The 27954-nt window shown below is 45.8% G+C and overlaps 3 protein-coding genes across 10 annotated transcripts in view; 2 read left to right on the forward strand and 1 right to left on the reverse strand.

The window, feature by feature from the left end:
• Nucleotides 1–2312, forward strand: part of SLC5A5 (solute carrier family 5 member 5) — a 35863-nt gene extending 33551 nt beyond the window's left edge. For all 7 annotated transcript variants that reach the window (XM_083594532.1, XM_083594534.1, XM_083594537.1 and 4 more), the window contains one exon: nucleotides 242–2312. In XM_083594532.1, coding sequence (XP_083450658.1) covers nucleotides 242–436 — 195 coding nt within the window. In that variant the 3' untranslated portion in view covers nucleotides 437–2312. The remainder of the gene's footprint in view (nucleotides 1–241) is intronic.
• A 1577-nt stretch (nucleotides 2313–3889) lies between these two features.
• On the reverse strand, nucleotides 3890–13891 carry LOC310753327 (vomeronasal type-2 receptor 26-like). Of its 2 annotated transcripts, XM_083594493.1 has the most exons (6): nucleotides 12227–13891; nucleotides 11120–11411; nucleotides 8779–9633; nucleotides 7800–8018; nucleotides 7107–7233; nucleotides 3890–5860 (listed from the first exon to the last, which is right to left on the reverse strand). In XM_083594493.1, the coding sequence occupies exons 1-6, from the start codon at nucleotides 12433–12435 to the stop codon at nucleotides 4956–4958; spliced, it is 2607 nt and encodes an 868-aa protein (XP_083450619.1). In that variant the 5' UTR covers nucleotides 12436–13891; the 3' UTR covers nucleotides 3890–4955. The 2 variants fall into 2 exon arrangements, with proteins under 2 accessions (XP_083450619.1, XP_083450618.1); XM_083594492.1 differs by lacking the exon at nucleotides 12227–13891 and having other exon boundaries at nucleotides 3893–5860; nucleotides 7107–7230; nucleotides 11120–11799.
• Nucleotides 13892–18440: 4549 nt separating this feature from the next.
• LOC310753605 (cathepsin S-like) lies at nucleotides 18441–26900 on the forward strand. Its single transcript, XM_083595022.1, has 7 exons — nucleotides 18441–20252; nucleotides 20823–20948; nucleotides 21811–21969; nucleotides 23204–23428; nucleotides 24415–24574; nucleotides 25335–25434; nucleotides 26640–26900. The coding sequence occupies exons 1-7, from the start codon at nucleotides 20124–20126 to the stop codon at nucleotides 26731–26733; spliced, it is 993 nt and encodes a 330-aa protein (XP_083451148.1). The 5' UTR covers nucleotides 18441–20123; the 3' UTR covers nucleotides 26734–26900.
• Nucleotides 26901–27954: the final 1054 nt, after the last annotated feature.

Genomic DNA, 27954 nt, shown 5'->3' on the forward strand with positions numbered 1-27954 from the left:
TTCCCACCAACCCTGCCCACTGGTCCTGCTAGCTAGGGATGCCTATTGATCAATTCCTGCTCATATACCCTTACAAGAAAAACAGAAACAAAACAAACAAGGTTACTCTGCCCCTTGCCTTTCTGCCTTAAATCATTATTTGTGTTTTCTTTATCATTTCTTTCTTTTCATCTTGCTTGGGTGTAAATCTGGATCCATCCTTTCTCAATGGCTTCCTTCCATTTCTCAACTGTCCGCACAGGATGCAGGGAACTCTCCCAATCTGCAGAAGAAAGCCTTTGGCTCAACGTCTCTGGTGCCCAGCTTCCCGGCCGAGGAGAAGACCCTGATGGCCAAGGAGGAGAAGGCATCATCAGAGCCCTCTGAGGAGAACCTCTGCGTCTGCAACGCTTTTGACAGCAGCTATTTCCACCTGCTCAGAGAGACCAACGTGTAAAGGGTTGGGCAGCTGGAGGCCAGAAGCCTCCTGGAACAGCTTTACTTGGGAAAGGACCCCATTTTGGGAGGGATGGACCTCATTCCACAAAGAGATATTTGTAGATCTCTGGCCAGGCCAAGCTGCAACCTCTGGAGAAATTTGGGCAGGGCATTCCTGGCCTGTTATCAAAATCTGGCCAAGTTGTGCCAACAGCACGGGGCGATGTGGACCCCTGGGGGCTTCTGTTTGTCCTTTTAGAGGACATGCCTCCCTAACTGGGTCCTGTCACGAGGGAGCTTCTTCATCAGTTCATTTATTAGTATCAAACAGAAGCACAGGAGATCCATCAAGGCTTGAAGTGCTGCCCAGGGGGCCTACTCCTCTCCCCAGAAGCTCGCTTTCTCCGTATCAGACCCGTCCTGCTGTCTACGGTGGCTGCCAAGGGACCCCTTCTGTCGATGTCTAGTTTTCTGCTCTCTGACATGGAGGAAACACCTGGTTTTAGGGGAAGGAGGGGGATCTATCAGGCTCTCAAGGGACATCGTATCAACTGGCTCTGGTACTCTCCCTATCACATCTGGCTCCTGTCTCTGTTCAGGGCTGGTGCATCTGCTAGCTCACCCCTGTTCCTTGCCCTCCAATATTTCCCAGTTCACCTTCTCCTCCTCCTCCTGTTTCCCACCACCAAGGACCTGGGTCCACACTATCTTCCTCTGCCCCCTCCCTGGGCGCCTCTTAGGGTGGGCATCTCCACTCCTCCTCCTCATCTAGCCTGATATCTATTCTCCATTTTCATCTGGAAATGGAGGAGTTTGAGATTGGCAAAGATGAGAAAAAGCAGATGTTGCAAACTGGAATAATAATAATAATAATAATAATAATAATAATAATAATAATAGTTTTATTATTTTACCCCACCCATCTGACCGGGTTGCCCCAGCCACTCTGGGCAGCTGATGTATATTTTGCTCTAAGAGGCTTCATTTGGTCAGAATCGAGTCAGCACTTCCAGAGTTAACACTAAATACATCTCTTCTAGTTAAGGAACCACCATAGAAGAGTGTGGAAATTTGTGTCCTGGGCTTTTTAGACTCGTCTGCCCACGTACTACCAGAAACTAAAGGGGTGCCCTGGCTGCCAGGTGCGAAATATTTCCAGCTCACCTGCCCCCACCATCCTTGCCACTTCTCAGGGCCTCCTGCGTCGTTTCCTTTTGGACCTTGATCCTCCTCCTGCTTGCCTCCACCTGTCATGGAAAAGCCACTCTGTGCATGCTCAGAGGGCCAAAGCTTAGGCTGGAGGATGGGAATCGAGTCTGGCTTGGTCCCTGCTGTGCCCTCTCCTCCATCCCATGTTGGCCGTCCTCCTGTCGGAAGTGTGTATTGACAGCTCCTCCTGGCCTCTTCTCCATCCCCCCGCCTGATATTTGCCATGTAACTAAGATGCACCAGGATGGAGATGTGGGACCTTCAAGCTGCACAGGGGCTACAGGGTTGAATGGGTGGGCTTAGCCAGAGGGTGTATGTTCCTATCTATGCGTATAAAGATATATATTCAGTCTGCTCTGGCTTCCAATGATCAAAGGACTCTGGTGTTGTGCCATTTGAGGGGAAACACTCGGCATGAAATAAAGAGAATGTTGTACAAAAGCCAATGCTAATTCTGTGTTTGGAATGACAAATTCAGAAGGGAACGGATACATATCCCTGTGGCCAGAATGAGGACGTTGTGCAAAGCTGAGCAGGGTGGCTACAGGACCTGCTTAGCTTAATTGCCGTTGCTCATTTATTTGTGTAGCCGAAGGTATTACAAAGCCAGATGCATAAGAACAAAAAAACGCTGCACAGATTTTTTAAAAATTGTTTTTATTAAAGATTTTCTGGGGTTGCAAAAGTACATACATCGTCTCTGTTTTCAAATCACGGAGCCCTTTCTACGGATCTGCGAGGTTTTTACAAGCTCTCTACTCTCAGCAGCCAGGAGCATCATAGCAGGACACTAGAGTGATAACTTTTTGACTTTCTTTTTTTCTTCAAAAACAAAAACGATTTCCTGTATCATAAAGGGATGAACTTTTGCTTAGAAACACTGAAAAATGGACTAATTCTTCTCAGTTGTGAAAAATGATCACCCCAAAATGAAAAATTGGAATCACTGTATCTATAACCTCACTACTCATAAGTATGAACACTTTTAAAAACTTCAAGGAACTGTTTGGAACTTTTACAGCTGTCTGAAACTACCTAAAACTGTCTTGGAGAAGCCCTGGAAGTGGGAGCCATCCAGATCCCATCTGTGCGCAGAACACGCAACTAAACTGATGTGGGAAATTTAGGGTGCTTGAAGCAGAAACCAAGGCTTGATTTATTCTAAGCAATAACAGGGGATGTACAATGTATAACACTTTGTGCAAGTATTAGAAAATTTGCAAATTCAATTTCCCCCTGTATTATATTAAAAATACATTATACAGTTACATATACGAAAAGTTACAGATAGGTAGCTGTGTTGGTCTGCCATAGTCAAAACAAAAAAAAATTTTTTTCCTTCCAGTAGCACCTTAAAGACCAACTAAGTTAGTTCTTGGTATGAGCTTTCGTGTGCATGCACACTTCTTCAGAAGTATCTGAAGAAGTATCTGAAGAAGTGTGCATATACGAAAAGTGATTTGTGGATTTTGGGGTGACTTTTTTTCAAAAGATTTGGAAATGACAGTTCATTCCTTTGTTTTTAGGCAAAAGTTTATCTAATTAAGCTTCAGGAACAGCAGGTTGTAAAAAAAGTTATAACCCTACTGGAAACTAGAGGGATCTGTCTGGAATGAACATGGACCACTGGTACCAAACTGTATGGATAACAGCTGTACTACAAAAACTAACCAACAGACTGAAACTGACATGGGGACAAATAACAGAGGACGCCTTCACCCTGGGGTGGCTCCTCTTTCACACACACACAGCTCAACAAGATAATAACAAGAACCCACTGACAGCATCCGAATCGATAGGGCTAAGTTGACCCAACACACACATGCAAATACACTGCACAGTTATAATCATTTTTGGTACCCAGCATTCCGTCAGGTAGAAATGTGCTCCCCTGAACTTTTTAACTTACTGCTCCTGCAAGCTGTCCTTAAAAGGGCCGCTCTAGAGGCAACTCAAGCCACCTTTCAGAAACAGAACTTCCCAGCCCCCCCCCCCGCAGGGCCTATATGGCCAAGGCCTGGACCTTCACAGGTACCTTCTCTTGAGTTTGAAGAACCAGGTGCCTCCCACTACCCATCACTAGCCTGAAATTGCCCCAGAAGGGAGGCTCTGGGATGGAGGAGCATCTTCAGGTCACAGGGTTGACCCTTTAAGACTCTGAAGTCCCTCCCCACGGGTAGAGCCTGGAGGACTTAGTTTGGACCCAGAGGGATAAAAGGCTTCTGCTGGCTCCCAACCTCGCTTGCAGCAACTGTCTCACTGGGAACTCTCTGTGGTCTGGCAACCTCCAGCCTTTCTCTGTGGGATCTAGCACTGGAATAGAATATATTATTCTTTTGGAGAAGGGGACACAGCTAGGTTTTCAGAGACGGGCATCCCCCACTGCCCAGGGGAAGAAGCGATGGGTGGGGAGAGAGCCAACCATAGGATTGTAGGGTTGGAAGGTCCCTCTAGAGTCATTCAGCCCAACCCCAAAAGCGCCCATGCCAGATGGCCCACCTCCAAGGAAGGGAGAAGACACAGCAACTTCAACACTGGAATAGAATGGCACAATTCTCTCTGGTTTTTCACAGTTTTAACTGATGGAGAGAAAAAGGATATTCGGGGGAAATACAGACAATTGCTTAGACTTGGAAAGTAACCAAATCTGCTCTCATTGCCAACTGCAGAATTTGACGGGAGAGTTTGTATTGATAACTAGGAAACTGATTCATTTTTGTGGGGATGATTAGAAAGGCAGGAGAGGATGTATTATTTAATCATATCCTTCCTAACGTGCTAGCAAGTTCCATATTCTAGCAGAGTTCCAAACACCCCCCTTTTTAAATTACACAGTGGATAGCTTGTTGCTGGCTTGCCGGAGCTTCACTACTTAAGATTCCTGGTGAGATCCCTTCTACTCCCTCTTAAAAAGAATAGACATGAGAATCTGATTAAACTTAATATAAAAGTAGTTTACTCACAGATTCATTCAGGTTCACAGACATATCTCTGAAGGCAGGCTTGGGTTACATAACAACTAGAACTATTCCATAAAGAAGTGAGTCCCAAGTGACTGTGACTAAGGAGTCACTTCTCCAAACACACAGCAACATACACAATGGAGAACACACACTCATCCAAACATGGAGGCTGTGGGCTCCTCTATGCTAGTACAACAGACCGCACCCTCTTCAAGTCTGTCCCAGCTCAGGAGGAAACAGGAAGTCTCCTGAGTGGAACAAAACACCCCCTAACATGTCCACTGTATGAGTGTTGTACTTGACTGCTATAAGTTTTACATCCTACAATTTTGTGAAAATTTAACTGGCAAGGAAGATTGAAGTGGGTTAGATTCCCATTTTCCTCATTAGATGTTCTCTGCTGTTGAGGTTGGGCTTCAGAAGAATGATGTAGCATTTGGGGAGAAAGATGCAAGCCAGGAGACCAGCACCAGAGGCCAAGATGGAGAAGACCTCCACAGCCACCATGAACTTCCCTTTGGTGCTCAGGTAGGTTGGGACGAAGGAGACCCAAACGCTGCAAAAGACCAGCATGCTGAAGGTGATAAACTTGGCTTCATTAAAACTATCAGGCAACTTCCTAGCTAGGAAGGCCACCGTGAAGCTGGCGAGGGCCAGGAAACCCATGAAACTCAGGACATTATAAAACATGGTGACTGAGCCTTCATTACATTCCACTACAATCTCTCCAGCTATGGAATGGAAGTCCAGGTTTGGAAATGGGGGAGAGGTTGCCAGCCAAACAACACAAATAGCAGTTTGGATGAGGGGGCAGATCAGAACAATAGAATTTGCTGGTTGTCTCGCCAACAGTTTTCTTGCCATGTTTCCCGGCTTGGTGGCCATGAAAGCCAGGACCACCGTGATGGTCTTTGCCAGGACGGAAGAAATGGCAACAGAGAAGACGATGCCAAAAGTAGTTTGTCGGAGAAGACAAGTGACCTTCCTGGGTCGACCGATGAAGAGGAAAGAACAGAGGAAGCAGAGCAGGAGGGAGACGAGGAGGACGTAGGTGAGGCTGCGGTTGTTGGCTTTGACGATTGGTGTGTCCCGTTGTTTGATGAAGGTCGCCAGCATGAGAAGTGTGATCAGAGAGAGGAATAGGGCAAGGGAAGCTAAAAGAACACCCCCAGTCTCTTGGTATGGAAGGAAGTTGATCTTCTTCAGCAGGCACTGGTCACCATCCTTGTTTGGGCATTGGTCTTCAGGGCAGCTGGTACACTGAGTGGCATCTGGCATAAGGAAACACTATTGAAATATATCACATGTGCCATTTGTGTTTTCAACTGTGGTTGCCACTCTGTCAGGCGTCAGGGAATTGGCTTCCTCCCCTCTTTGGCAGTAGATAAGCAGAACAAAGGAAAAGGAGTCTTCTTACCAGTTAGAAACTTTAATGATCACAGCGAGAGAACAAAGAATCCATTTCCTAGGGATGGCGGTGCTCCCAGTTAAGAATTCCACCCACTTCCTCCCTAGTCATCCCCGTCACTCCCGCGTCTTGTAACCTGATCTCGTAACCACTGTGCTTTCTGTGCTGCCTCCTTGCCAGCTCTCCTTGACCTTGGGCTGAGCGGATGAATGCTTTCCAGAGACAGCGAATCTGTTAACTCTCTCTCTCTCCCACTGCTTCTTCTCCTAGCTGTTCCCCATTCAGTATTTCCTAGCTTCTGCCTTCTGAACTACGTCCCTCTGCAAACTGCTGTTCCAAATCTATACTACTTCCCTTCTCCTGGGAAGATTCAGGATCCTGATCAGGAGTGGGGGGGGGGGGAGGCTCCCACCATTCCTCCTTAGTGCAGCCCTCCTCAGCACACTGGGGGGGGGGAGGGGTAGACAATTCTGTTTTGGATCACAGGATCAGATTAAAACCCCAATTAGCCAAGTTTTTAACCACAGCTACGGAAACATGTCTTGATGTGAACTGTTTAATCTGGGTTCATCATCACCAATAATAATAATAATAATAATAATAATAATAATAATAATAATAATAAATTTGTATACCACCCTATACCCGCAGGTCCTAGGGCGGTTCACAGGATAAAATCACAATATAAAAACACAAAATACATAACCAAAATAAAAACAAGAACAACCCAATACCCACCTACCCCATTTCAACATGCTTTTAAAATGTATGCATGTTTATTAAAACAGAGGCTATGAAAATATGGAACAGTTTCTCATAATTATCAACGATTTAGAACTTATTAAACTATTGATAACTATTCTGATGAATCCCAGAGTCATACTTTAGAGTTGGAAGGGACCCCAAGAGCCATCTAGTCGAACCTCTGCAATGTAGGAATCTTTTGCCCCAAATTCACGACATCTTTGTGAACAGGTAGAACTATAAACCCAAATCCAAGTTGCAGGGGATTTTCCCACTTCTCCTCATCCAGGATTTCTCTCTCTCTCCACACCACCCTTCTCCTAACAACTTCTGCACCTCAATACGGGCTTCTAGATTTGACATACCTGTCTGGTTAGAAAAGGTCCCTTCTGGGCAAGAAATGCATTTGTAGCAGCAAACCGGCTTCTCCTCTGGGACTCTTCTGCTCTGCCCCGGAGGACATCTCTTCACACACCTGGCAAATGGGATCTCCTGAAAGGGAAGAGTGAAAATGCTGGGTTTTGCTGCACAAGGTCAATGCTTGTCTTGCAGTGAAAAAGGACTTGGAGGGATTTATCTACTTGAGTGGTCCAAATCTCTTCCATACCTCTGCAGGTTATAGGGAACCACAAAAACAGGCTCATAGAAGAAATGAATCATTTAGGGGAACATTGTGTACCAAGACCACTTTGCTTTGATTAAATAGATTTTAAGAAACCCCAAAAACTAAACAGGACTTGGAAGAGGTGACGGGAGATTCCCTATTGATGGAGAGAGACAACCAGCTTGGGAGTGCCAGATCCATTTCAGAACTTTGCAGTTTCTTTAAATGTTGCAAAAATGAACTCAGATCAAGTTTCGTCAAATGTAGTCCACATTTCAAGACTAAATGAGACTGTGGTTTGATCTGGTCTGGGGAACAGCACCCCCACAATGCAGTGTGCAGATGTGGGGCCCACCGATCCCACCATGAAAGAAAGGGCAGGTAGTGATGGCTGCGGAGAGATGGGAGCCAACTCTTGTGCTGGCCTTGGCCTTATGCCCTCATTTTGCCCCACCTGGGAATCCCACACAATGGTGTCTGGGTTGATGCTGAAGTCCTCGCCTGGTGGAGCCTGAGGATCCAGACCTCCAACTTCCACAACAGCACAAGAGTCATTGGGGAAGAAGGCCCAGTTCAGGATATCAAAGCCAGCTGGTCTGCTGCCATGTTCAGAAAAGGAGACTTCCTCCCCAGCGCTGTTGTTAAACCGAGTCTTCCTCAAAGCGGCAAGAATCTGAAATGGAAGAGACACTCAGAAAACAGGGAGGGGGGTTTGTTGGTCTGGCTCCCTTGGATCCACTGGTTTGCGACCTTTCTAAGTCCACGGCTCCCTCGACCAGCCACATTATTTCTGCAGTTCCCTGGTAGAACTCCCTTACATAGAGGTTCTGTTCCAGTAAGTTGGGATTTCCCCATTCCAGCACCATTTTTGGTGCTCATGTAAGTGGGAGCGCATGCGTTGATGGGAACCCAAACAGCTCTGCTGCTCTGCAGGGCCCCACATGGCAGCCCCAGCCTGCCTTTCCCAAAATTAGGGTGTGCATGGGTGGGTGGGGGACGAGGAGAGGGCAAAACCAGATGAAGATCAGAAGCAGCCATATTTTGTCCTTGTGGGGAAGGAAAGCAATAAACACAGCACAGGGCACATGTGCCAATATGGTCCTTTCCTGCAACTTTCTCCCCGTCACCATAAAGCTGGGTGACTATTAAGGAGGATAGTCTATATCAATATATCACAATGCTTAGCTGGTGATATATCACAAAGTTTAAAAGCAGCTCCGCCCTTATTTCAGACATTGTGATATATAACTGTATATCCTGAAGTTGAAAACTAAATCTTGTCCAGCCCTACTGAGGAGTTCTGAGGACCAGAAAGAGAACCCAGATGGGTCACACGCAGCCCTAGAACTGAGGTTCCCCATCTCTGTTGCAGCTTCTGCAACATTCTTGCTGCTCCAATAAAGTCACCAAACTAGGCAGCACAAGGACATTACCTGCCATGGCTGGAGTTTTGGAAGACGGTTGACACCTCCCATCACTGCACGGTTGGTTCCCGGTGAGTGCATGGTGTCATGCAATGCGTGGGCCACGGAATGAACGGCGTTGTAGATGCTGTAACTGTGGCCAGTCATGGTCACTGAGAACACGAAGGCCGGCAGGTCCTCTAGTTTTTCCTCTCCTGTGCATTTTCTCTTGCTCCGTGAAGGTATGAGGCCTGATCCCAGAAACTCACAGTCAAACACAACTCTCCACCAGCGACAGAGAAAGGCATCTGCCTGTGGTTGGCGTGGATCTAACTCTGAGAGAAACTGGGCGAATCCTGGCACTTCCTTTGAGTGGATTTGGAAGGAAAGGGCCCCATGGAAAGATTTCAGCCCCTTCCATTGCTTCTGGGACCCCTCAGTGACGAAATCCCACTGGGCTGTCAGGACCCAAACTTTCCTGGCTGAGATCTTGTTGAGCTTTTTCATGACAGACATGGGACCCAATAGGTTCCGCAAGGTGTTGGAGTCCAAAAAGACAATCACCACCTGGACGTCGCTCTTGAAAAGATCTGAAACGTGTTTCATCCATATTTTTCCATGCTGCAGAAAAGCCACCGTTTCTGGAATGACCCTTCTGGCAAATGCCACGCAGATATCGTTCTGGGTGAGGAGGGGTGTCAGAGTCTGGATGAAGTTTTCGCCACTGCTCTCCTCCGGAGCAAGGAGTCCAATCCAATTCCAGTGGAAGTACAGGAGTAACTGGACTAAACCCCTGTACTGGAGGACTTGGTTGGGGTCAATGCGGCAAAAAGACGAGGATACCGTTTCATCTTCCTTGTCAGAGTTAAAGGAGCCATAACCCAGCTGAAAAGAGCAAGAACTGTGCTTTGAAAGTGACCTTTGAGACATAATGTGAACGTTCCGTGATGCCTTCTAGGCCCCTCAGTTCCTGCCACCCCGTCCTCCATCAAAACTATACACACAAATTTTTATTACATTTTTTGAACATTTTCACCAGAAGCAGCACCTCCACAGTGTCTTTACTCAAACCTTTTCTACTGCATTCAATCTTTATCTATTACAAAAAGTTTCTTCTTCTTCTTCTTCTTCTTCTCCTCCTCCTCCTCCTCCTCCTCCTCCTTCTCATTCTTCTTCTTCCCCGCCCATCTGACTGGGCAGCTTCCAACATATATAAAAACATTAAACATTATAAGCATCCCTATTGCAATTATTTTGTCATTTCTGCTGCTTTTATCTCAAATGCTCCCCACAATTTCAATTTGGCTGTAATATTTTTTTAAGTCATCCACAGAAGATCTATAAAAAGTTCATCATAAAAACAGGGCTTTCAAGGAGTTACTTGCAGTTTCCAATGAAGCCTGAGCAAAATGCCATCCTTAAAGTTCAGCCTGTCTCCCAAAATTCACTTTCAGCACCGACTGAAAGTTGTCCTTTTGAGAATGCAGGACTCTGGATTCCCTGGACTTTGCATAATGCAATTATACCCCCCCCCCCAATATATTTTTTATTGAACATAATGCTTCAATATTTTTCACTCTGTCATTTCCCCCTCCTTCATGTGTCTAAAGTTTGAATGAAACTATTATCTGGGTCAACATGGTAGTTTAGAAAACTGCAACAGGTGAGTAAATTTTGTCAACTGTAGCCAAATTTGCTCTGGCAGCTAAAAGCTCTGTTCAAGATATATTAATGCTCTCTAATTTTAAAATTTTATGCTGTAAACTTTCTATGCTGTAAACTTGTATAGGGTATGTTGCGTGATTTCAGAGGAAAGCCTTGTAAAGGCCTTTGGCTATGCACAATAAATTGATGGGGGGGAGAGTAAATTTTGGGGCAGGAGTTCTTCATTGTTTTTCTAAAAAGAACTCTTCCCTCACAGAGAGAGGTGGAATAATACCACCGGTAATATGCAATGGGATTATAATCAGGACATTCATTCATTGGGCTGGAGAAAGAAACTAAGGGATAAAAATGGATTAAAAATGAGATAAGAGGGAATGGGTAAGTGGGCATTAGGATCAATCGTACCATATCTGATCATGATTCATTGTCAACAGCTTAATGAGGCGCTTGAAGGCAAAAGACCAAACTGATCACTAACCATCACAGTCATAGAATCGTGGAGTTGGAAGGGACCCCTGAGGATCATCCAGTCCAACCCTCTGCAAGGCAGGAATATGCAGCTGCCCCATGCAGGGATCAAACCTGCAGCCTTGGCGTTCCCAGCACCATGCTCTAAACAGCTGAGCTATCCAGGCATTATAACAGAAGCAGTTTACAGAGAATGGGTTTTTGTATCTTTATAGCTTCTGCAAGTGGCTCTCCTCACCTGCGGGATCTTGAAGGAGCCCAGGATGGATGCCATCTGTCTTGAAGTCGTGGCTTCTAGGCTCCCAATGATGGACAGCAGCTGGTCCCGACTGTCGCACTTGTAGTTAGGCACCATGTGTCTCCGCGTGGAAAGCAGAGACAGCGTGGCCTCCATGGTCTTGCTTGCAAAATTGCATTCTGTGTAGATACGGGAACCCAGAGTGACATTGGGGAGGAGAGTCCGGTCCTCGTTGATCTCTTTGATAGCAAACTGCAAGGCCAGGATGTACTGGTAGTTTTTGGGGACAAGCCTGCGATGCGAGTAAAATGGTTATGGGTGGAACGATAGAAAAGTTAAGCCCTGTATCAGGAAGTTTTCAATGTTTGATGTTATATTATGTTTTGATGTACAGTCATACCTTGGGTTGAAGTAGCTCCGGGATAAGTATTTGCAGGTTGCGCGCTACAGTGACCTGGAAGTGACGGAGCGCGTTACTTCCGGGTTTTGCTGCTTGCGCATGCGCAGATGGTCAAAATGACGTCATGCGCATGCGCAGAAGTGGCAAATCACGACCCGCGCAGACGCGGGTAGCGTTCGCTTCTGGATGCGAATGGGGCTCTGGAACGGATCCCGTTCGCATCCAGAGGTACCACTGTATGTTGGAAGCCGCCCAGAGTGGCTGGGGCATCCCAACTAGTTGGGCAGGGTATAAATATAATAATAATAATAGTAATAATAATAATAATAATAATAATAATAATAATAATAATAATAATATTGGAACCCCAGAAAATCATGGAAATGGGTTTAACTGGGAAGAGAGAGAAACATTTGAATCTCACAAAATTAACAGTGATGTTGAACAATAAGGAAGCAATTGGATGCAAAGCAGTGATTTCTTACTAAATGAAATGGTGACATTGAGAGGGAGACTATACAGCAAATTGCTGTAGAGATATTTTACTCCTTTCAACCTCCCCAGCAGATCCCACCCCACTCCTGCCCTAGCATAGGACGTCCCCAGATTGCACAAGAAAGATGAACAGCATTTCAGTTGGGGGGGGGGCGGGGGCAGGGAAAGCAACCCAGTTTCCAACTCAGAGCCCTACCTGTCTGAATACTTACTTTAAATCAGGATGTTCTCTGGAATACTCTTTAAAGGATGGGTCTTTGACCACAGCCCTGAACAGGGGTAAATTCCCACCCACAATGAGATCTCCCTCCCTATGGAAGTGTTCGTAGAGTTGAAAGGGCTTCATGGATCGTGTCTCTGTCCCCTTCATCAAGCAGCTGCCTTGAGGCAGGAGCCAGGACAAGAGCAGCAACCGAATCATCCGCAGCTCAGAGAGATATTATATTCCCCTTGAAACAACAATTGCACCTTTGCAGAACCTGATTTGAAAACTACCAATTTCAGCTGGGGGTTTAGGTCAGAGAGATCAATAGTCAGGCATAAAATGGAGTAGCTCAACGTGATCATTTTTCTTATTATCACAAGACGGTTTTGTCCTGTATTTTGCTTTATTATTGACTCGATGGTTGTAAGCCTCCAGAGGTTCAACAGGAATGACTGTTATTGCGATAATTTCAGGGAAGAGAAGATAATTCATGCTGTAAGTTCTTTTTGCACCATCTTAGGAAGAAATGATAAACATGTTTTCTGGAACCATGGAAATTCGCTATAGGGCATACCAGCCTGGATGGACTACTCTCCTGGCAAGCCTATCAAAACGATTCATTTAAATCAAAGGGACTAGAATCACAACTTTGCTTTCTAATGGAAAGGTCCATAGTTCAATATCTGAGTGCCCACTTTGCATGCAGAAGGTCTCAGGTTCACCTTCCAGGAGCAGTTCCTGTCTGAAAATATGGAAGGGCATTGCCCATGTTTGCTATAACAATTTTATGAAAGGTGGTTTTTTTACACATTAAACAATAAAATTCAAGCTCATTTATAAGAAAATGCAAAACATAATTGTATAGAAAAGAAAAAGAGGGGAAAGAATAGAAAAAGGGTAACTAAAAAGACCCTTTATCACATTTATATAGTGCATATCTTATCATTTATCCACACATAGAAAAGCAGACTCCTCCAGCTCTCATCTGGGTGCCCACCTCTTCTCCCAGCCTCCCACCCTGATGAAGATCCTTCCGACTTTTCTTGCAGGTATCTCCCAAGGAGAGTGAACATTAAGAACAAGATGATATGGCTACCTTCCTTGTGGTTTGTTTATTGGATAACTTCAATGTGTTAAACTTCAATGTGTTAAATTTCCTAATTATTTTTTCCTCATTAGATGTTCTCTGCTGTTGAGATTGGGTCTCAGAAGAATAATGTAGCGTTTTGGGAGAAAGAAGCAAGCCAGGAGACCAGTACCAGAGGCCAAGATGGAGAAGACCTCCACAGCCACCATGAACTTCCCTTTGGTGCTCAGGTAGGTTGGGACGAAGGAGACCCAAAAGCTGCAAAAGACCAGCATGCTGAAGGTGATAAACTTGGCTTCATTAAAACTATCAGGGAGCTTCCTAGCTAGGAAGGCCACCGTGAAGCTGACAAGGGCCAGGAAACCCATGTAACCCAAGACAGAGTAAAACATGGCAAGGGAGCCTTCACTGCATTCCACTACAATCTCGCTGGGTAGAGAAGGAAGGTCCCAGTTTGGGAACGGGGAGAAGTGAGCTGCCAGGCAGCACAGAGACCAGCCTGGATGAGGGGACAGGCCAGGACAATCAAAGTTGCTGTTTGTCCCTTCAACAATCTTCTGGCCATGTTTCCTGGCTTGGTGGCCATGAAGGCAATCTTTCAGCTTTAGATCCATACTGACCCCACAGTGATGTTTTTCTCCGTGACTGGTGGGAAGTTGCGTTTGACTATGAGGTTCTGAAACCAGGCCACGCTTCACCAGATGGCCGGGGACGTTGCACAGGAGAGGAGAAGCTGGAGGACCTGCCAGCCTTTGTGTTTGATATGAGCATGACCGGCCACAGCTACAGCATCTACAATGCGGTCTCTTCTCTGGCACAGGCGTTGCATGACCCGTACACATCTGCATCGAAACACAAAAACACAGAAGATGGAAAGGGGGCATTTCTTCTGAACCTGGAACCATGGCAGGAACCATTCTATTCCCGCTTGCTCCTGCTTTTCTCCCAGCAGAGTTTCAGAAATCCAAGTCAACAGACCACAAAGTTAGTGTGAACATTGCTTATTGGATTGTCTTGGTCCTGCCCCTCACAAGATGTTTTCTAAACTGTATTATTTACATCTGCAAACGTTGGGGTTCTCCTGGGCCTGATGGTGCCTCTGCCATTATGTGCCACTTGGAGAACAGAGGATGCTATTAGATCATGGATGGAGCTAGAGCAGCGGTTCTCAACCTGTGGGTCCCCAGATGTTGTTGGACTACAACTCCCATCATCCCTGACCACTGGTCATGCTGGCTCAGAATGATGGGAGTTGTAGTCCAACAACATCTGGGGACCCACAGGTTGAGAAACACTGAGTTAGAGAGAGATTGTGCATTTCACCAAGACTGGGTTTTAGCTGCTAGATCTCTAAACTTTGTTTTCTACATCTGCAAACATTGGGGTTCTCCAGGGCCTGATGCCGTTATGTGTCATGTGGAGAATGGAGGATGCTATTAGTTCATGGATACAGCTAGAAATGATTATGTCCTTTCCTTTACTCCATCTCTGAGATGCAGGGGGAAATGGAACTCCCATTAGTTGGAATGTTTCGATCTAATCCATGGCCCCTTGCCAACCCACCCCTACCAACAATGTTTCATTCTAGATCCATTATTCTTTGAGGAACATCCGCTTCAACAACAGCACTGGGGATGAAATCTCCTTTGGGGAACATGGGATGGAGTCTGCCGGGTTCGATATCATCAACTGGGCCATCTTCTCGAACAAATCTATGGCGTGGAGGAATGTGGGGTGGATGGACCCTGGGGCTGCTGCAGGAGCAGATTTTGAGATGGACCCAGATGTCATTGTATGGGCTAACCAGGTGGGGACCAAACTGGGTGGAAACAGAGCGGTAGCCACTGGAGCTGCTGCAGCAAGGAAGTCCTCTGCTCACTATAACCAACCGCCGTCCATTAACCCAACTAGGCTTTGGGAAGGAGGAGGGAGAACTCCAGAACCCTGTCCAAGCCCCCACACCTCTTTTCTGAAGCCAGCATTTACAGGCTTTGAGAAGGAGGTGGGAAAGCGACCTGTCAGCTCAGAACCCGGTGTGGGGGAACTGGTCGCACTGGCCTAACTGTGCTGGGCCCGGGGGTAACCCGAGTAACAGGTCCAGGTCCAGTCCTGTTATGTACTGAGTTGAATAGGATTCAAACTGCAGCAGTCTGATTGGTCCTAGAACAATAGGATTCAGAATGCAGCAGTCTGATTGGTCCTAGAACAATGCAGCAGTATGATTGGTTGGCAGGAACCACCCAATCCAGCTCCAGATAGAAGTGAATCCACAACCTGATTGGCTTACAGTAGAATTCCAGAATTAGCCAATCACATGCAGCCCATTGTGTAAATAATGTATATAAAGCAGATACTTTGAGGGGACTTTGATTCATTCCTCCTCACCACTATGAGCTGAATAAAGAGCATGAAATCCACTATCGACTCTGAGTATATTTCAAGTCCCAAATCTTCCTCACCTGTTGCCTCCGACAAACGGCTTCTGGAACCATCTTCTCCCTTGCCGTTTCTTCTGTGTTGGCCAAAACTGTCCTGGTGGTTCTTGCCTTCACGGCCACCAAGCCAGGAAACAGGGCCAGCGACGCGCAGCGTAAATTAAGAATGCAGAGTTTTAGAGAATAAGAGCTTTACTGTGTTAAAATCAACTTCTTCCTAAACAACATGCTTCCAAAGAGTCTGACTGAGATTCCATACTGCTCAGAACTGAGGCGACTGACTCTGACTGACATCTTACAGAGAACAGAGATACAAAATGGCTGCCACTTATAAGGAGAATGAGTCACATGCCAGAGTGAGAAAATGGCTGCCAAGTCCCATGACTCAGAGTGACTCCCCAGTTGGCAGTCAGGCCTGGAGAGCTTGACTCGGCCCCAATGCCTGGGCAGGCCCAGCACTTCCCAGCCTGCCTTGCGGCTTCGGCTCTCAGGTGTCTTGGTCACATGACAGCCAGAAGAGGAGACAGTTCACAAGCCCATCCAGGCTGTTCTCTGGGCTGCCTGGCTGCTCACTTCTCCCCGTTCCCAAACTTCCTTCTCCACCCAGCGAGATTGTAGTGGAATGCAGGGAAGGCTCCCTCGCCATGTTTTACTCTGTCTTGGCTTACATGGGTTTCCTGGCCCTCGCCAGCTTCACGGTGGCTTTCTTAGCAAGGAGGTCAAAGATATGGGGTTCAGTTTAAATTGCACATGATTTCTGTGGGGTTGGGGTTTTTTTGCATAGATCTCAGATATGGTTGCTCAGCTAATAAGTCTAAACATCACTCTTGCCAAGTCCAAACTCTTGCCCTGCCCTCAATTGATACAGGTTTACATGCTTGTTTTCCTTAACAAATTAGTGATGCCTTTATTAATAAATTCATTCAGCCTTTATTGGCAAAATTTAGACAACAAAAGCATTAAAAATCGATAAAACATTGGTAATCCAGACATATGAAATACATAAAACAATAGCCACCAATAAGTAAAAATAAATAGTTTTAAATTTGACTTTGAAAATATCCTTGAACAATTTCAGTAGTTTCAGAAATATTATCCCTCCAAAAATATTGGATTACAGATACTTTGCAATTAGATACTTTAAGCTTCAAAGGAGTCGGCTGTAGGTCTCTCCAAAGGGTGCTGAAGAGAGGAAGTCCCAAATTATGTGGTATATTGTATCTGGTGTGTTCATACCACGAGCAAAGTCTATTCTGGAAGGGGATTTTTGGGAATCTCCCTGACCATACAAACGAGGGGGGTGCATTTAAATGGGCTAGCATAAAAACTCTATGATACAATGGGGTATCTAAGTTTTAAAAATAGCTGGGCCTTTATTAATGATGGCTCAAATGTACCGTAAGTGGCTGGTCACTTGAAATTATGAGCAGGATTTATTCCTAGCTAAGAGTGTGGGAATTAATGTTATCAGAGCAGCTGAAGCATCACGGTGAGCTTTCCAAGGAAGTGATGCAGTGTGATAATTTTATTGATACGTGGCTTCTATTTGTAGTGTATTTTAACAAAAGCAGCCAAGGACGTGTTGGGCTAAATGGCACAGCTCCAAGGTTCTTTTGGTGTGGAAGTGAAGTGATGGCTCTCATCCATCCAGCCCTGCATGACAAACACATTGCTGTACTTTCCTTGTTGCTATGTTAATGTTCTGCTTATGGAAACAATAAAAAATATATATAGCAAAATAAAATAAAGTTGCACCACTGAAATGCAACCAGGATGATTTATTTAATTATTTCACGAAACCCACACACCCTCTGATTGTGGAAAAACCTCAGAACGGTTTAGAAAAAGGGATAAAACTTTAAAACTACAGTGGTACCTCAGGTTAACTACTTAATTCGTTCCGGAGGTCCGTTCTTAACCCGAAACTGTTCATAACCTGAAGCACCACTTTAGCTAATGGGGCCTCCCGCTGCTACCACGCTGCCGCCGCACAATTTCTGTTCTCATCCTGAAGCAAAGTTCTTAACCTGAGGTACTATTTCTGGGTTAGCGGAGTCTGTAACCTGAAGCATATGTAGCCCAAGGTACCACTGTACCATTATTTAAGAGTTTCAAAAAGTGAAAATGACAATAAACTTCTGCAAGGACAAATCCCATCGCACAACTTTTTTTAGTTTGTTGAGAGTGTCCACAAGCTCTGCCATGCTAGGAATCCAGCAGTGAAGATGACAGCAATGAAGACCCCCGCTTGGCCTAGTGGATGGGGACCAAAGGAAAGCGGAACAAGACGCTGGGCACTTGCTTGGCAGCAGGAGTTGCTGGAAGGAGGCGTACAAGGTGCCACCCCAGCCGTCTTAGGGACTCCACTCCAGATTTGTGTAGGGTTTCCTCCTGAGCCCTTTCTTCTCCTGAAGCTGGGAGTGGAGGTTTAGGGTCCTTCTCCTAGAGGGGGTTCCCTTCCCAGGTGGATGAGCCCCACCTGCCCCTCACTTCCCCCTGCAGCACAGGTAGAAACCACCTGCTTGGCCGTTGGACCCCCTCTTGGGCTCATCCACTCTGTCTTCGCATGCAGGGATGTCCCTAACTCACCAAGGCTTCGAGACGCATCAGCTCCCCTCACCTGGTTTAGCCAACCAGCTAAAGCTGTTCCCAGGATTGTGGCCACTTTCGCCTGCTGACAGCTTCCACAGGTGAGAGCTGAGCACAGGGTGGGGACCAAAGGTGGACAAACTGTCCTAGAAGGAGCAGGATGAGTCCCCCACTAGAGGTACTGCCTCTCCCAGCACCCCAAACACCCCTTCCAAAGACTCTATAAATATTCCAAAACCTCTCCATATTTTTTGTACTCATCATCATCATCAAACCTTTTATTGGCATCACATACAAACATCCATAGTAAATCAATACAGAATTACCACCTCCCCAATGTCACAGAACATTTGTCAAATGAAAAGAGGCGAAAAAGTCTAACGTTACATCTCTAGGTCATTTTTGTACTCAATTATGGTCTGGTCAATGATTAGTGTGAGTGCGGGGGGTGTGGTTGGGTGTGAATGTATTACTTTATGTGTGTATGAAACCAAACAAAAGTTATACAAATAGTGGGTACAGGAAAAAGCTGTGCCTGTCTTCCTTTGGACATTACGTTTCTGAAACTGTAAAAAGGTTCCCTAAATTTGTGATAAGGTGAGGTTTTTGAAAGCTGAATCCGGAACGCCCATGTGCGGCTTTTCCCACCAAATTGATCAGAAGGAAGGAAGCACACCTCTTCCTTTGACCATGAAATGTCACTATTGCTCAGTTAAGTTTTGACAAATTGTTTCTAGGAACTTAAGGTGGGAGAGGAAATTAGATACGCACACGCTTTATAAAAAGGGGGCTGGAACTTATTCTGCCCAGACAGACGGGGTGGACAGACATCCAAGATCCTGTTCTCTGAATATTTCCACTTGAGGGAAAGGTAAGGTTTGTTGGAAGCCAGATTGGAAATTATTTATAAAGAGTAGACAGGGCATGTTCAAAGAGATTTAAATTAAAATGATTTCCCGCCCTTCAAAGCAACATTGCTACGAATGTTCATGCTGCATATTACCTGCATTCAGCAAATGTTTGATATTCAGAAACAGCATTTAATAATAATATAATAATTATTTATTATTTATTTTCCCCAGCTACTCTGGGCAGCTCCCAACAGAAAGTTAAAAACATGATAAAACATCAAACATTAAAAATTTCCCTAAACGTCATCTAACAAATTTCATGAGTCACTAAGGATAATCAAACCTGAAAATTTCAGTTCCTCTCAATTACCTTATTTCCCTAGTCTTGAATACAGTTCTCCACATCACTTTGCAATTTTTTTTAATCCTCTTGAAAATTTGTCATTTTAGTGCACATTCTTGCAGAGCAATTTTGCTATTTTCTCCAGTATACACATTTTTAATGCAGACTTTATCCCGGTGTATGCATTGCACACATTACTTGGCTGCAGAATTGCATTTGATCCAACACAACTAGGTTTCAGTTGCCCAGGAAGACACATTTTGCGGTCCTTTGAGAGCGGTGAAATTACTGAGACAGAGCAACTGGTGTTGGAAGGGACCCAAGGGTCATCTAGTCCAACCCCCTTGCAATGCAGGAATCTCAGCTAAAGCATCCATCCAATCTCTGCTCCCATCACCACCATCACACATAGAACTTAATGCAAAAATGGAATTAAATTAACATGTATTTCAGAAAAATATGTACTAAATGCGTGTGTTTAGCAGGTGTATATATTTGGGGAGATGTGTGCATTTTGAAACTTTTTTAGAGAAAATACTTGCTTGAGAGAAAACATACATGAAATTATCTTAGAGGTTTAGGTTGTCTCCTGTGCAGATATGCATCTGATCTCTTTGGTGGCATTGACCGGCCTGGTCTTGCTGAAGACGTTCACCTTGGCCAGGGACCCAGCTCTGGATGAAGCCTGGAGTGACTGGAAGAGGACCCATAATAAAATATACCGTGAGGTGAGTTTGCTCCAACTTAACTAGAATGAACACCATGCTTGTGTCTCAGAAAATCTTGCACTTTGAACCATGTGCTTCTGAGCATGGGCAGTGTGTAAAGGATTCAGCCTTTGTCCAGCAATAGCAGCAAAAACATAGGCAGGGCATGAAAACAATCCCTCTGCCTTCTAACTCCAAGAAAATTGCATGTGCAACAATGCACCAAGACGCACATTCCTCGTCGACTGGTAAGAAATTGGTGCATCCTGGTGCAGCTAAATTCTGATCTGGAACCATTTTCCTGCAACTGGCAGACCCTCCAAGTGTCCCTATTTTCCAGGGACAGTCCTGGATTTACAGAAGCCATCCTGGTTTCTGATTTGATCCTGGAATGTCCCACTTTTCTTTAGAACGTCCTTATTTTAATCAGAGAAACGTTGGAGGGTACAAAATAGGATGTGCCTATTTTTATTGGGAAAATGTCAGAGAGTATGAGCTGAGCTCTTCTGGCCTCAAGGCCTTCTGATTTTTTGAGGCAAGAATGATCTTGGGCTCTGTCTGTTCGTTCTTAACCAAGAGGCTTCCCTGCAGAGGAATGCAGAAGACTTCCGGAGAACCGTCTGGGAGGACAATCTCCATACCATCGAAGAGCACAACCGCGAAGCTGCCCAGGGGAAACACACCTTTCAGATGGCGTTGAACCAGTTCAGCGATTTGGTAAGCAAACTCGGAGTCTGGCTTGTATCATGGATTTTGCGACTAGTCAATCCTCTCTCAGCCTAATAGACGAGCTTACAGTGGCGTAGCGTGGGTTGTCAGCACCCGAGGCAAGACAAGTAATTTGCGCCCCTAACCCGTGGATTTGCGCCCCCTAACCCTACCCCCCAGATGTTGCGTCCGGTGCGGCCGGCCCCCCCGCACCCCCCACGCTACGCCACTGCGAGCTTATAATTCTGCTCAGTCGTCTGCTTGTAGCTCCTACGCTGAGGTCCAAAACTAGGTATTTTGGAGACTGGGACAAATAACATGAAAAGCACCCTTAAACCAAATTTGTATTTTATAACATAAGACATTAACAGCAGTTACAATGAAAATCAGCAATGAAAATCATGTACGTTTCCAGGTTTGGGTAAGACTCCACTAGTGAATATTATTATTATTATTATTTAAATAAATAGCTTTATTGTTATGCTAGCCAAAGGCCATGACAAATTGAAAACTAGAACACAAAACAGAAAAATAAAGCACACGTTACATACTACTTAGGGCTGTCTAGGCTTAAGCTAGATGAAAACACATAACTAGGAGATTCTGTGCTGCATATAATAGTCCCTGTTTAGATCTCTGCGTCCCCTTTGCAGTTCCTAGTGAATATTCACGAATTATTTTTAGGAAGTCTAAACTGGTTGTTGACTCTGGAGTTGCAACAGGCAGCCTGAGTGGTTGGGGCAGCCCAGCCCATTTCACCGCCTGAAGCAACCTGGAAAGGGGCCTCCCTGCTCCGGCGAAGCCTGGCTTCCCAGGGGGGCACAGCTACTTCTGGCGAGATTGACATGGACAACTCTCCTCTGCTCCCCAGACAAAAGAAGAATTTAAGGAGAAGCTGAATGGGCTCCGCCCTGACCTGCCCAGACAGCAGGGGGGCGGCGCAACCGTGCACGAAAAGTCTGGCACTCTGGCGCTCCCTGAATTCGTGGACTGGCGCAACACAGGTTGTGTCACCCCGGTGAAGGATCAGGTGAGAAGAAGGCTGCGTGGGAAGGCCAGAATGACCAGGCCAGGGACTCAAGGTGTGTTGCAATGATGAGAATCCCTCAGGTGGGGGTAGGGATGTCAGAAGGTCCCCCCCCCCATCTGAACCAAGGCAAGCAACCGAAGTCCATAGCAAGGTCAAGACGCAAAAGAAGCTAACTTTTGCGAGCCCCCTGTTTGCCCTCAAGGGTAAGAGACAGACCCTTCTGTTACTCGATGGCTAGCTGAGCTGTCGCTCCCCGCCAAAATAAAAAATAAAAATCCAAACCTGCTTCGGATCCAAACCCACGCGGGGGAGAGGCTGTCCCTTTGCCCACCCCCAGCAACGGCCCTGCTGGGGCTATGGCGCCATCAGAGAGGGCTCTGGGTGCCCACTCTGGCACACATGCCATAGGTTCGCCGCCACTGGTCTAGTCCAACCCCCTTGCAAAGGAGGCTTATTTTGCTCAAATTCAACGCTAAATAAATTTCTTCCGATAAATGAACCACCATAGTCACTAGAGGGCCATGAAAATTTGCATCCTGGGCTTTTTAGACTCATCTACCCATGTACTAGGGACGCAGGTGGTGCTGTGGTCTAAACCACAGAGCCTAGGACTTGCCGATCAGAAGGTCGGCGGTTCGAATCCCCGCGAAGGGGTGCGCTCCTGTTGCTCGGTCCCTGTTCCTGCCAACCTAGCAGTTCGAAAGCATGTCAAAGTGCAAGTAGATAAATAGATACCGCTCCAGCGGGAAGGTAAACGGCGTTTCTGTGCACTGCTCTGGTTCACCAGAAGTGGCTTAGTCATGCTGGCCACATGACCTGGAAGCTGTACGCCGGCTCCCTTGGCCAATAAAGCGAGATGAGCGCCGTAAGCCCAGAGTCATCACAACTGGACCTAATGGTCAGGGGTCACCCATGTACTATCTGAAACCAAAAGGGCTCATTGGTTGCCAGATGTGAAATTATCCAAAACCAAAGGGGCACAGTTGTTGCCAGATGTGATTTTTTTCCCCAACTCTCTTACCCCACTAATCTGCTCAGCTCCTGAGTTAAATGCGGAGTCTCAGCCTCTGTCAGATTCCTGCCCCAGCTTCATTCGTTTCCCCACTTTCTTAGCCAAAGGCCCAGGAGTATAGAGGAAGAGCAAATTGCCCGAGGTGAGTCTGCTGCAGAGAGTGTGGAGCAGACGCTGACCCACCTCTGAGCACCAAATCAAACTGTTTTTCCCCTTCCGCAGGGCAGCTGTGGCTCGTGTTGGGCGTTTGCTGCCGTCGGAGCCCTGGAAAGTCTCCTATGCATTCAGACTCGCAGGCTGATCACGCTGAGTGAACAAAACCTTGTGGACTGTGCTTGGCCACAGGGGAACTATGGCTGCAATGGAGGGTGGCCGAGTCGGGCCTTCCAGTACGTCCTGCAGAACAACGGGATGAACTCAGAACGCGTCTACCCCTACACAGGACAGGTAGCATTTGAACATGACATGCCGTTTTGCAACCATGGGGCGTACGCACAGGAGCCTCCCATTTCATTTTACCACCCGAGGCCAAATGGGAAGTGTTTGCAGCCGGAACTCACCATGAACATCTCCCTTGTTCTCTTATGATGGTCACGGCACCCACCTGAGAGGGGCCAGAAGGGAGTTTTGGCAAGTTTGAACTGAAGAAAACAAGCCCTGAACTTCTCACCTTTGTCTGTGAGAGACACCAGCTCCAGTGTGGTTTTGCCCTTATAATTATTCATCAAAATATATATTTCTTTCCTCCCTCAATATTTAGTCCATAAGACTTTGAATTCCTCTGGACAATGGGAAGGAGAGAAAGAAACATTTAGTGATAGGCAGGTGGCAAATTTTGGCTCACACCTGTCAATTGCTTGCCACTGCAGTGCCTGGTGGTGGTTTTACCACATCCCAAAGAATGGTGGTGGTTGCTGTTGTTGTTGTTGTTATTTCAATACCAGTAATTTCATTATTGGTACCAAACATTAAAAACCATTATAGTAACCAAAGAGGCGAGAGCCCCATTTGAACAGATTTGTTTCCCCCACCAATGACACATGATGGTGCAGTTTATTGGGATGAAGAATAAGAATAAGAAAGCTTCATCAGGACCTCATCTGCATCTGCGTCACATTCAAATGTGCCATGCATTGTACTGTTATTAAATGGAAATACCGTGTCATTCGGTGAACCACCCTGAGATCTGGGTGGTATGTAAGAAATCAATAAACCAAAAAATAATTGTTGGTTTCATAAAAAAAGAATTGTTTCTGCCCTCCCATATACAGAAAACCAAAATATTGGTTACCATTATTTCTGTTACTATAGATGTTATATGGCTGTTTCTTTGTATATATTTCCATTTTTTAGTATATGGATGTTTTAAGATAGTCTATATCTTTAATGCCCAATAAAGGTTTGGAGAAAGAAAATTTCCTATTACTTTGCAGGATGGAAACTGTAAATTTCAAAGCTCAGACCGAGCGGTCAGGATCCAAGGGTGGGTCGATCTCCCTCAAGATGATGAGAGGGCCCTGGAAGAAGCTGTGGCCTTCAATGTGCCAGTTACTGTTGCGGTGGATGCTTCCTACTTCAACCTTTATGGTTCAGGTAAGGGGCTGCAACACTCTTGCAAGAATGAGCCCAGTCTCCGGGTGACGCTCAACGCACAGCAGTCCCCAATATAGGGAATGTGGAGGAGGCGGGGTTTATGATCGACCATAAGAATATAAGAAGAGCCTGCTGGATCAGGCCCATATAAGTCCAGCATCCTGTTCTCACAGTGGTGAAACAGATGCCCGCAGTGGCATAGCATGCGTTGCCAGTGTCCAGGGCAAGGCAAGGACTGCAGCCACTAACCTCATTGCAGATGTCGCGTGGGAGGCAGCAGGCGGACTTCACTTGCTGCACCCCTGTGGTGGCTGCTTCTAATGGAGGCCACCTGCTGGTCGCTGCGTTTGCCCTCTCAGCTTGGCGAGCTCTCGGTGGGAGCGACTGGCACTCCTGGGTGGGCTTGGCAGTGTCCCAGCAGCACTTGAGCCGCTGCTGCAATGTGCCCAAGAGCAGGCCAGCTCATTTACTTTGAGAGGGAATCCTAAATTTGCTGCCAAATCCCTCAGCTTTTCCTTGAAGGAAGTGTGGAAGGGCAGTGGTTCAGGGAGCAACCTGCAACTAAGTCCTATTCAGAGCAGACCAAATGGAAATAAATAGGCTTAAGTTGGTTGTGTCCCTTCATTCAATGGGACCAATGCTGGATAGTGCCCAGAATGTGAGTTGCCTTTTCCAGAGACGACCCAGGAATGCCCTCCCTATCTTCTCTTTCATTCTCACCTTGTCTCCCTCCCCCTTCCCCAACTCCTTCTTTATCTAGGAATCTTTGACTACCCCTGCGGGACCAACCTGAACCATGCCGTGCTGGCAGTTGGCTATGGTGTTCAGAATGGAATTCCTTATTGGATCATAAAGAACAGGTAACGTGGGGAGCCCAGGAGACAGAGATTGCAGCCTCATCCTCTGACCTTCAGCGTACCTGGCCTGGGCTTTCAACAGCTAAACATTGTGATATACTGATATATGACAACGTCTGAAATCAGGATGGAGCGCTGAAGAGGCACTGAGCGTCTTCACGATTTTTCCAGCATTGTGATTTTTGCATAGCACACACACCTCATGATTCGTGATATATTACCAGGTCAAAAACTATGAACCTGATATCACAATATGGACTTCAAATTGGGTTTGGACGATATATCAATATATCACTCAGCCCTCCCTGGCACCTAGTAACGGTAATCCTTTTTTGTGCTCCTGTTGCCTCCCCAGACTTTCAGTGGCCACAGGACAAGATCCCACTTCTCAGTGCCCTGCAGATCTGTTGCCAGGCATCAGGTCTGGATAATACAAGCTGGGGATTGAGTGTCCTCATTTGGACAGATAATATTGAACAGCGATAAGAAACAAAACTAAAGGATGCACTGGTGATATTTCTGTGGTGGGGACTAAACCTGCCCTCAGCCTCAGGTGCCCCTTATAGGTCCCCCATAATGCAACACATGGGTCATTGAAATGCCATGGACTTTTAATTATGAATTAAAGGGTCACCTGTCCTTGAATATAACCCAATATAACCTATGCCATCTGCATAGATCCACTTTGGTCCAATTATACCCCCCAACCTCAAATCCACCAACATTTTATTCACTGGATAACCCTAATCTGTTATGGTGCAAGAAAATGGATTCAGTTTGCATTTGAAGGCAAACTGACCCATTTTGCACTTTCTGAAACAATACAGAAACCACACCCATCCTTTGAAATTTGCCTGTATTCGGATTTTACACTGCTGTTCTCCCTCCAAGAGATGGGTGAAGTGTAGAACATCAAAATGCATACTGAAAATAACAGAAATGCATTATATTAGGAGACGTTGCTCTGCAAAAATGTGTTTATTGAGGAAAATTCACAGGACAACATGCTTCTGAGTTTTTGGGGTGATTTTTTTTTTAAAAAAAATGCAAACTAGATTTAAGACTGGGAAAATGTGGGACTAAGAGGACTGAAACTGACAGATCCATGCACCCAGAGTCTGACTCCACTTCGATTCACCAGACTCTCCTGTCATTTCCTGTTGAAGCATTTTAGAGAGACCCTCTTCTTCTCTCTCTTGCTTCCATAGCTGGGGACCTTACTGGGGTGAGAACGGCTACATGCGGATGCGAAGAGGCGTCAATCTGTGTGGCGTGGCACGTGTGGCCAGTTACCCCGTGTGACCAGCTAAGGCTCCACAACCCTTCCTTCTGGAATCTTCCAAACTTCAGAGCAACGAATCATCAGGACGCTTCACCTCTTATTTCATAGCTACCAAATAAAGCACTTTGAAATCAAATAATATAGAGTGCCATCTCGATTTTCAGATATTAATAAATACTTAAGCATGCGCTTGGCTGTTTTGTGTGAGTTCTTGCATAAATCCAGCACATTCTGTGTTTTCTGAAGGTTGCATTTAGTTTGGATTTGGGTGAGGATCACATCCAAGGCACTTTTGGTGCAAATCTAAAGCCCATGGCTTCACCCAGAGAATTCTGGTTTGTTGAGGGTTCTGGGGATTGCGGCTCTTTAGGTTGGGGGTGGGGTGGGAATCCATAGTTCCCAAGATTCCTTGGGAGAAGCGGCATGTTTTAAATCTGCTTTAAATGTATGGTGCAGATGTCACCAAGGACACCGTTTCAAATCCCCGCTCTGCCAGTATTTGTATTGCATTTGCATTGTGAGTATTTCACAAAGAATAAATGTCACTGGGGAAAGGAGTTGGTTGGACATTGTGTCAATTGACTCTTTGGCCGAGAATGAGGCAGTGTGGTGACTCCGAGGAGTTTGTGAGGACAAGCAAGCTATGGATTAATAACTTATGCCCTGCTATGAAGGTGTTTTGAAAGCAAAATGAATAATAATAATAATAATAATAATGATAATAATAATAATAATAATTTTATTATTTATATCCCACCCATCTGACTGTAATATGCAGCAGCCACGCTGGGCGACTTACAGTATATATAAAAACATCAAACATTAAAAAAATTCCCGATACAGGGCTGCCTTCAGATGTCTTTTAAAAATCAGGTTGCTTACCTCCTTGACATCTGGTGGGAGGGTGTTCCACAGGGCGGAGACACCACTGAGAAGGCCCTCTGCCTGGTTCCCTGTACCTTAAAAATGTAACTGTCTAATTGGCATTATTGGGAGAAAACAAGGTGAGATAGGCAAATAAAAATATTAAACTGAACAGCTAGTGGTAAAGCATGTCTGTTAATGGTTGTCAGTCAAATCCCACCAGCAATGTGTTTCTCCCCTGAGCCCAAGAGAAGGACCAAGTTTGTACTTGGGAGTAATTTTGGACTCACAGCTGTCCATGGAGGCACAGGCCAATTCTGTTTCCAGGGCGGCTGTTTACCAGCTCCATCTGAGACCCGCCCTGCCTGTGTGTGCAT

This window comes from Podarcis filfolensis, assembly GCF_964270895.1.
Source record: "Podarcis filfolensis genome assembly, chromosome: 18".
NCBI classification, from domain to species: Eukaryota; Metazoa; Chordata; class Lepidosauria; order Squamata; family Lacertidae; genus Podarcis; species Podarcis filfolensis.

Coding starts and splice junctions, on each gene's coding strand:
- LOC310753327 (XM_083594493.1), bottom strand. CDS start 12,435: ATGATTCGGTTGCTGCTCTTGTCCTGGCTCCTGCCTCAAGGCAGCTGC. Junction 9,634..11,119: donor GCTCCTTCAAGATCCCGCAG/GTGAGGAGAGCC, acceptor TGCTCTTTTCAG/CTGGGTTATGGCTCCTTTAA. Junction 5,861..7,106: donor GACCTTTTCTAACCAGACAG/GTATGTCAAATC, acceptor TCCTTATGCCAG/ATGCCACTCAGTGTACCAGC.
- LOC310753605 (XM_083595022.1), top strand. CDS start 20,124: ATGCATCTGATCTCTTTGGTGGCATTGACCGGCCTGGTCTTGCTGAAG. Junction 23,429..24,414: donor TCTACCCCTACACAGGACAG/GTAGCATTTGAA, acceptor ATTACTTTGCAG/GATGGAAACTGTAAATTTCA. Junction 24,575..25,334: donor CTTCAACCTTTATGGTTCAG/GTAAGGGGCTGC, acceptor TTCTTTATCTAG/GAATCTTTGACTACCCCTGC.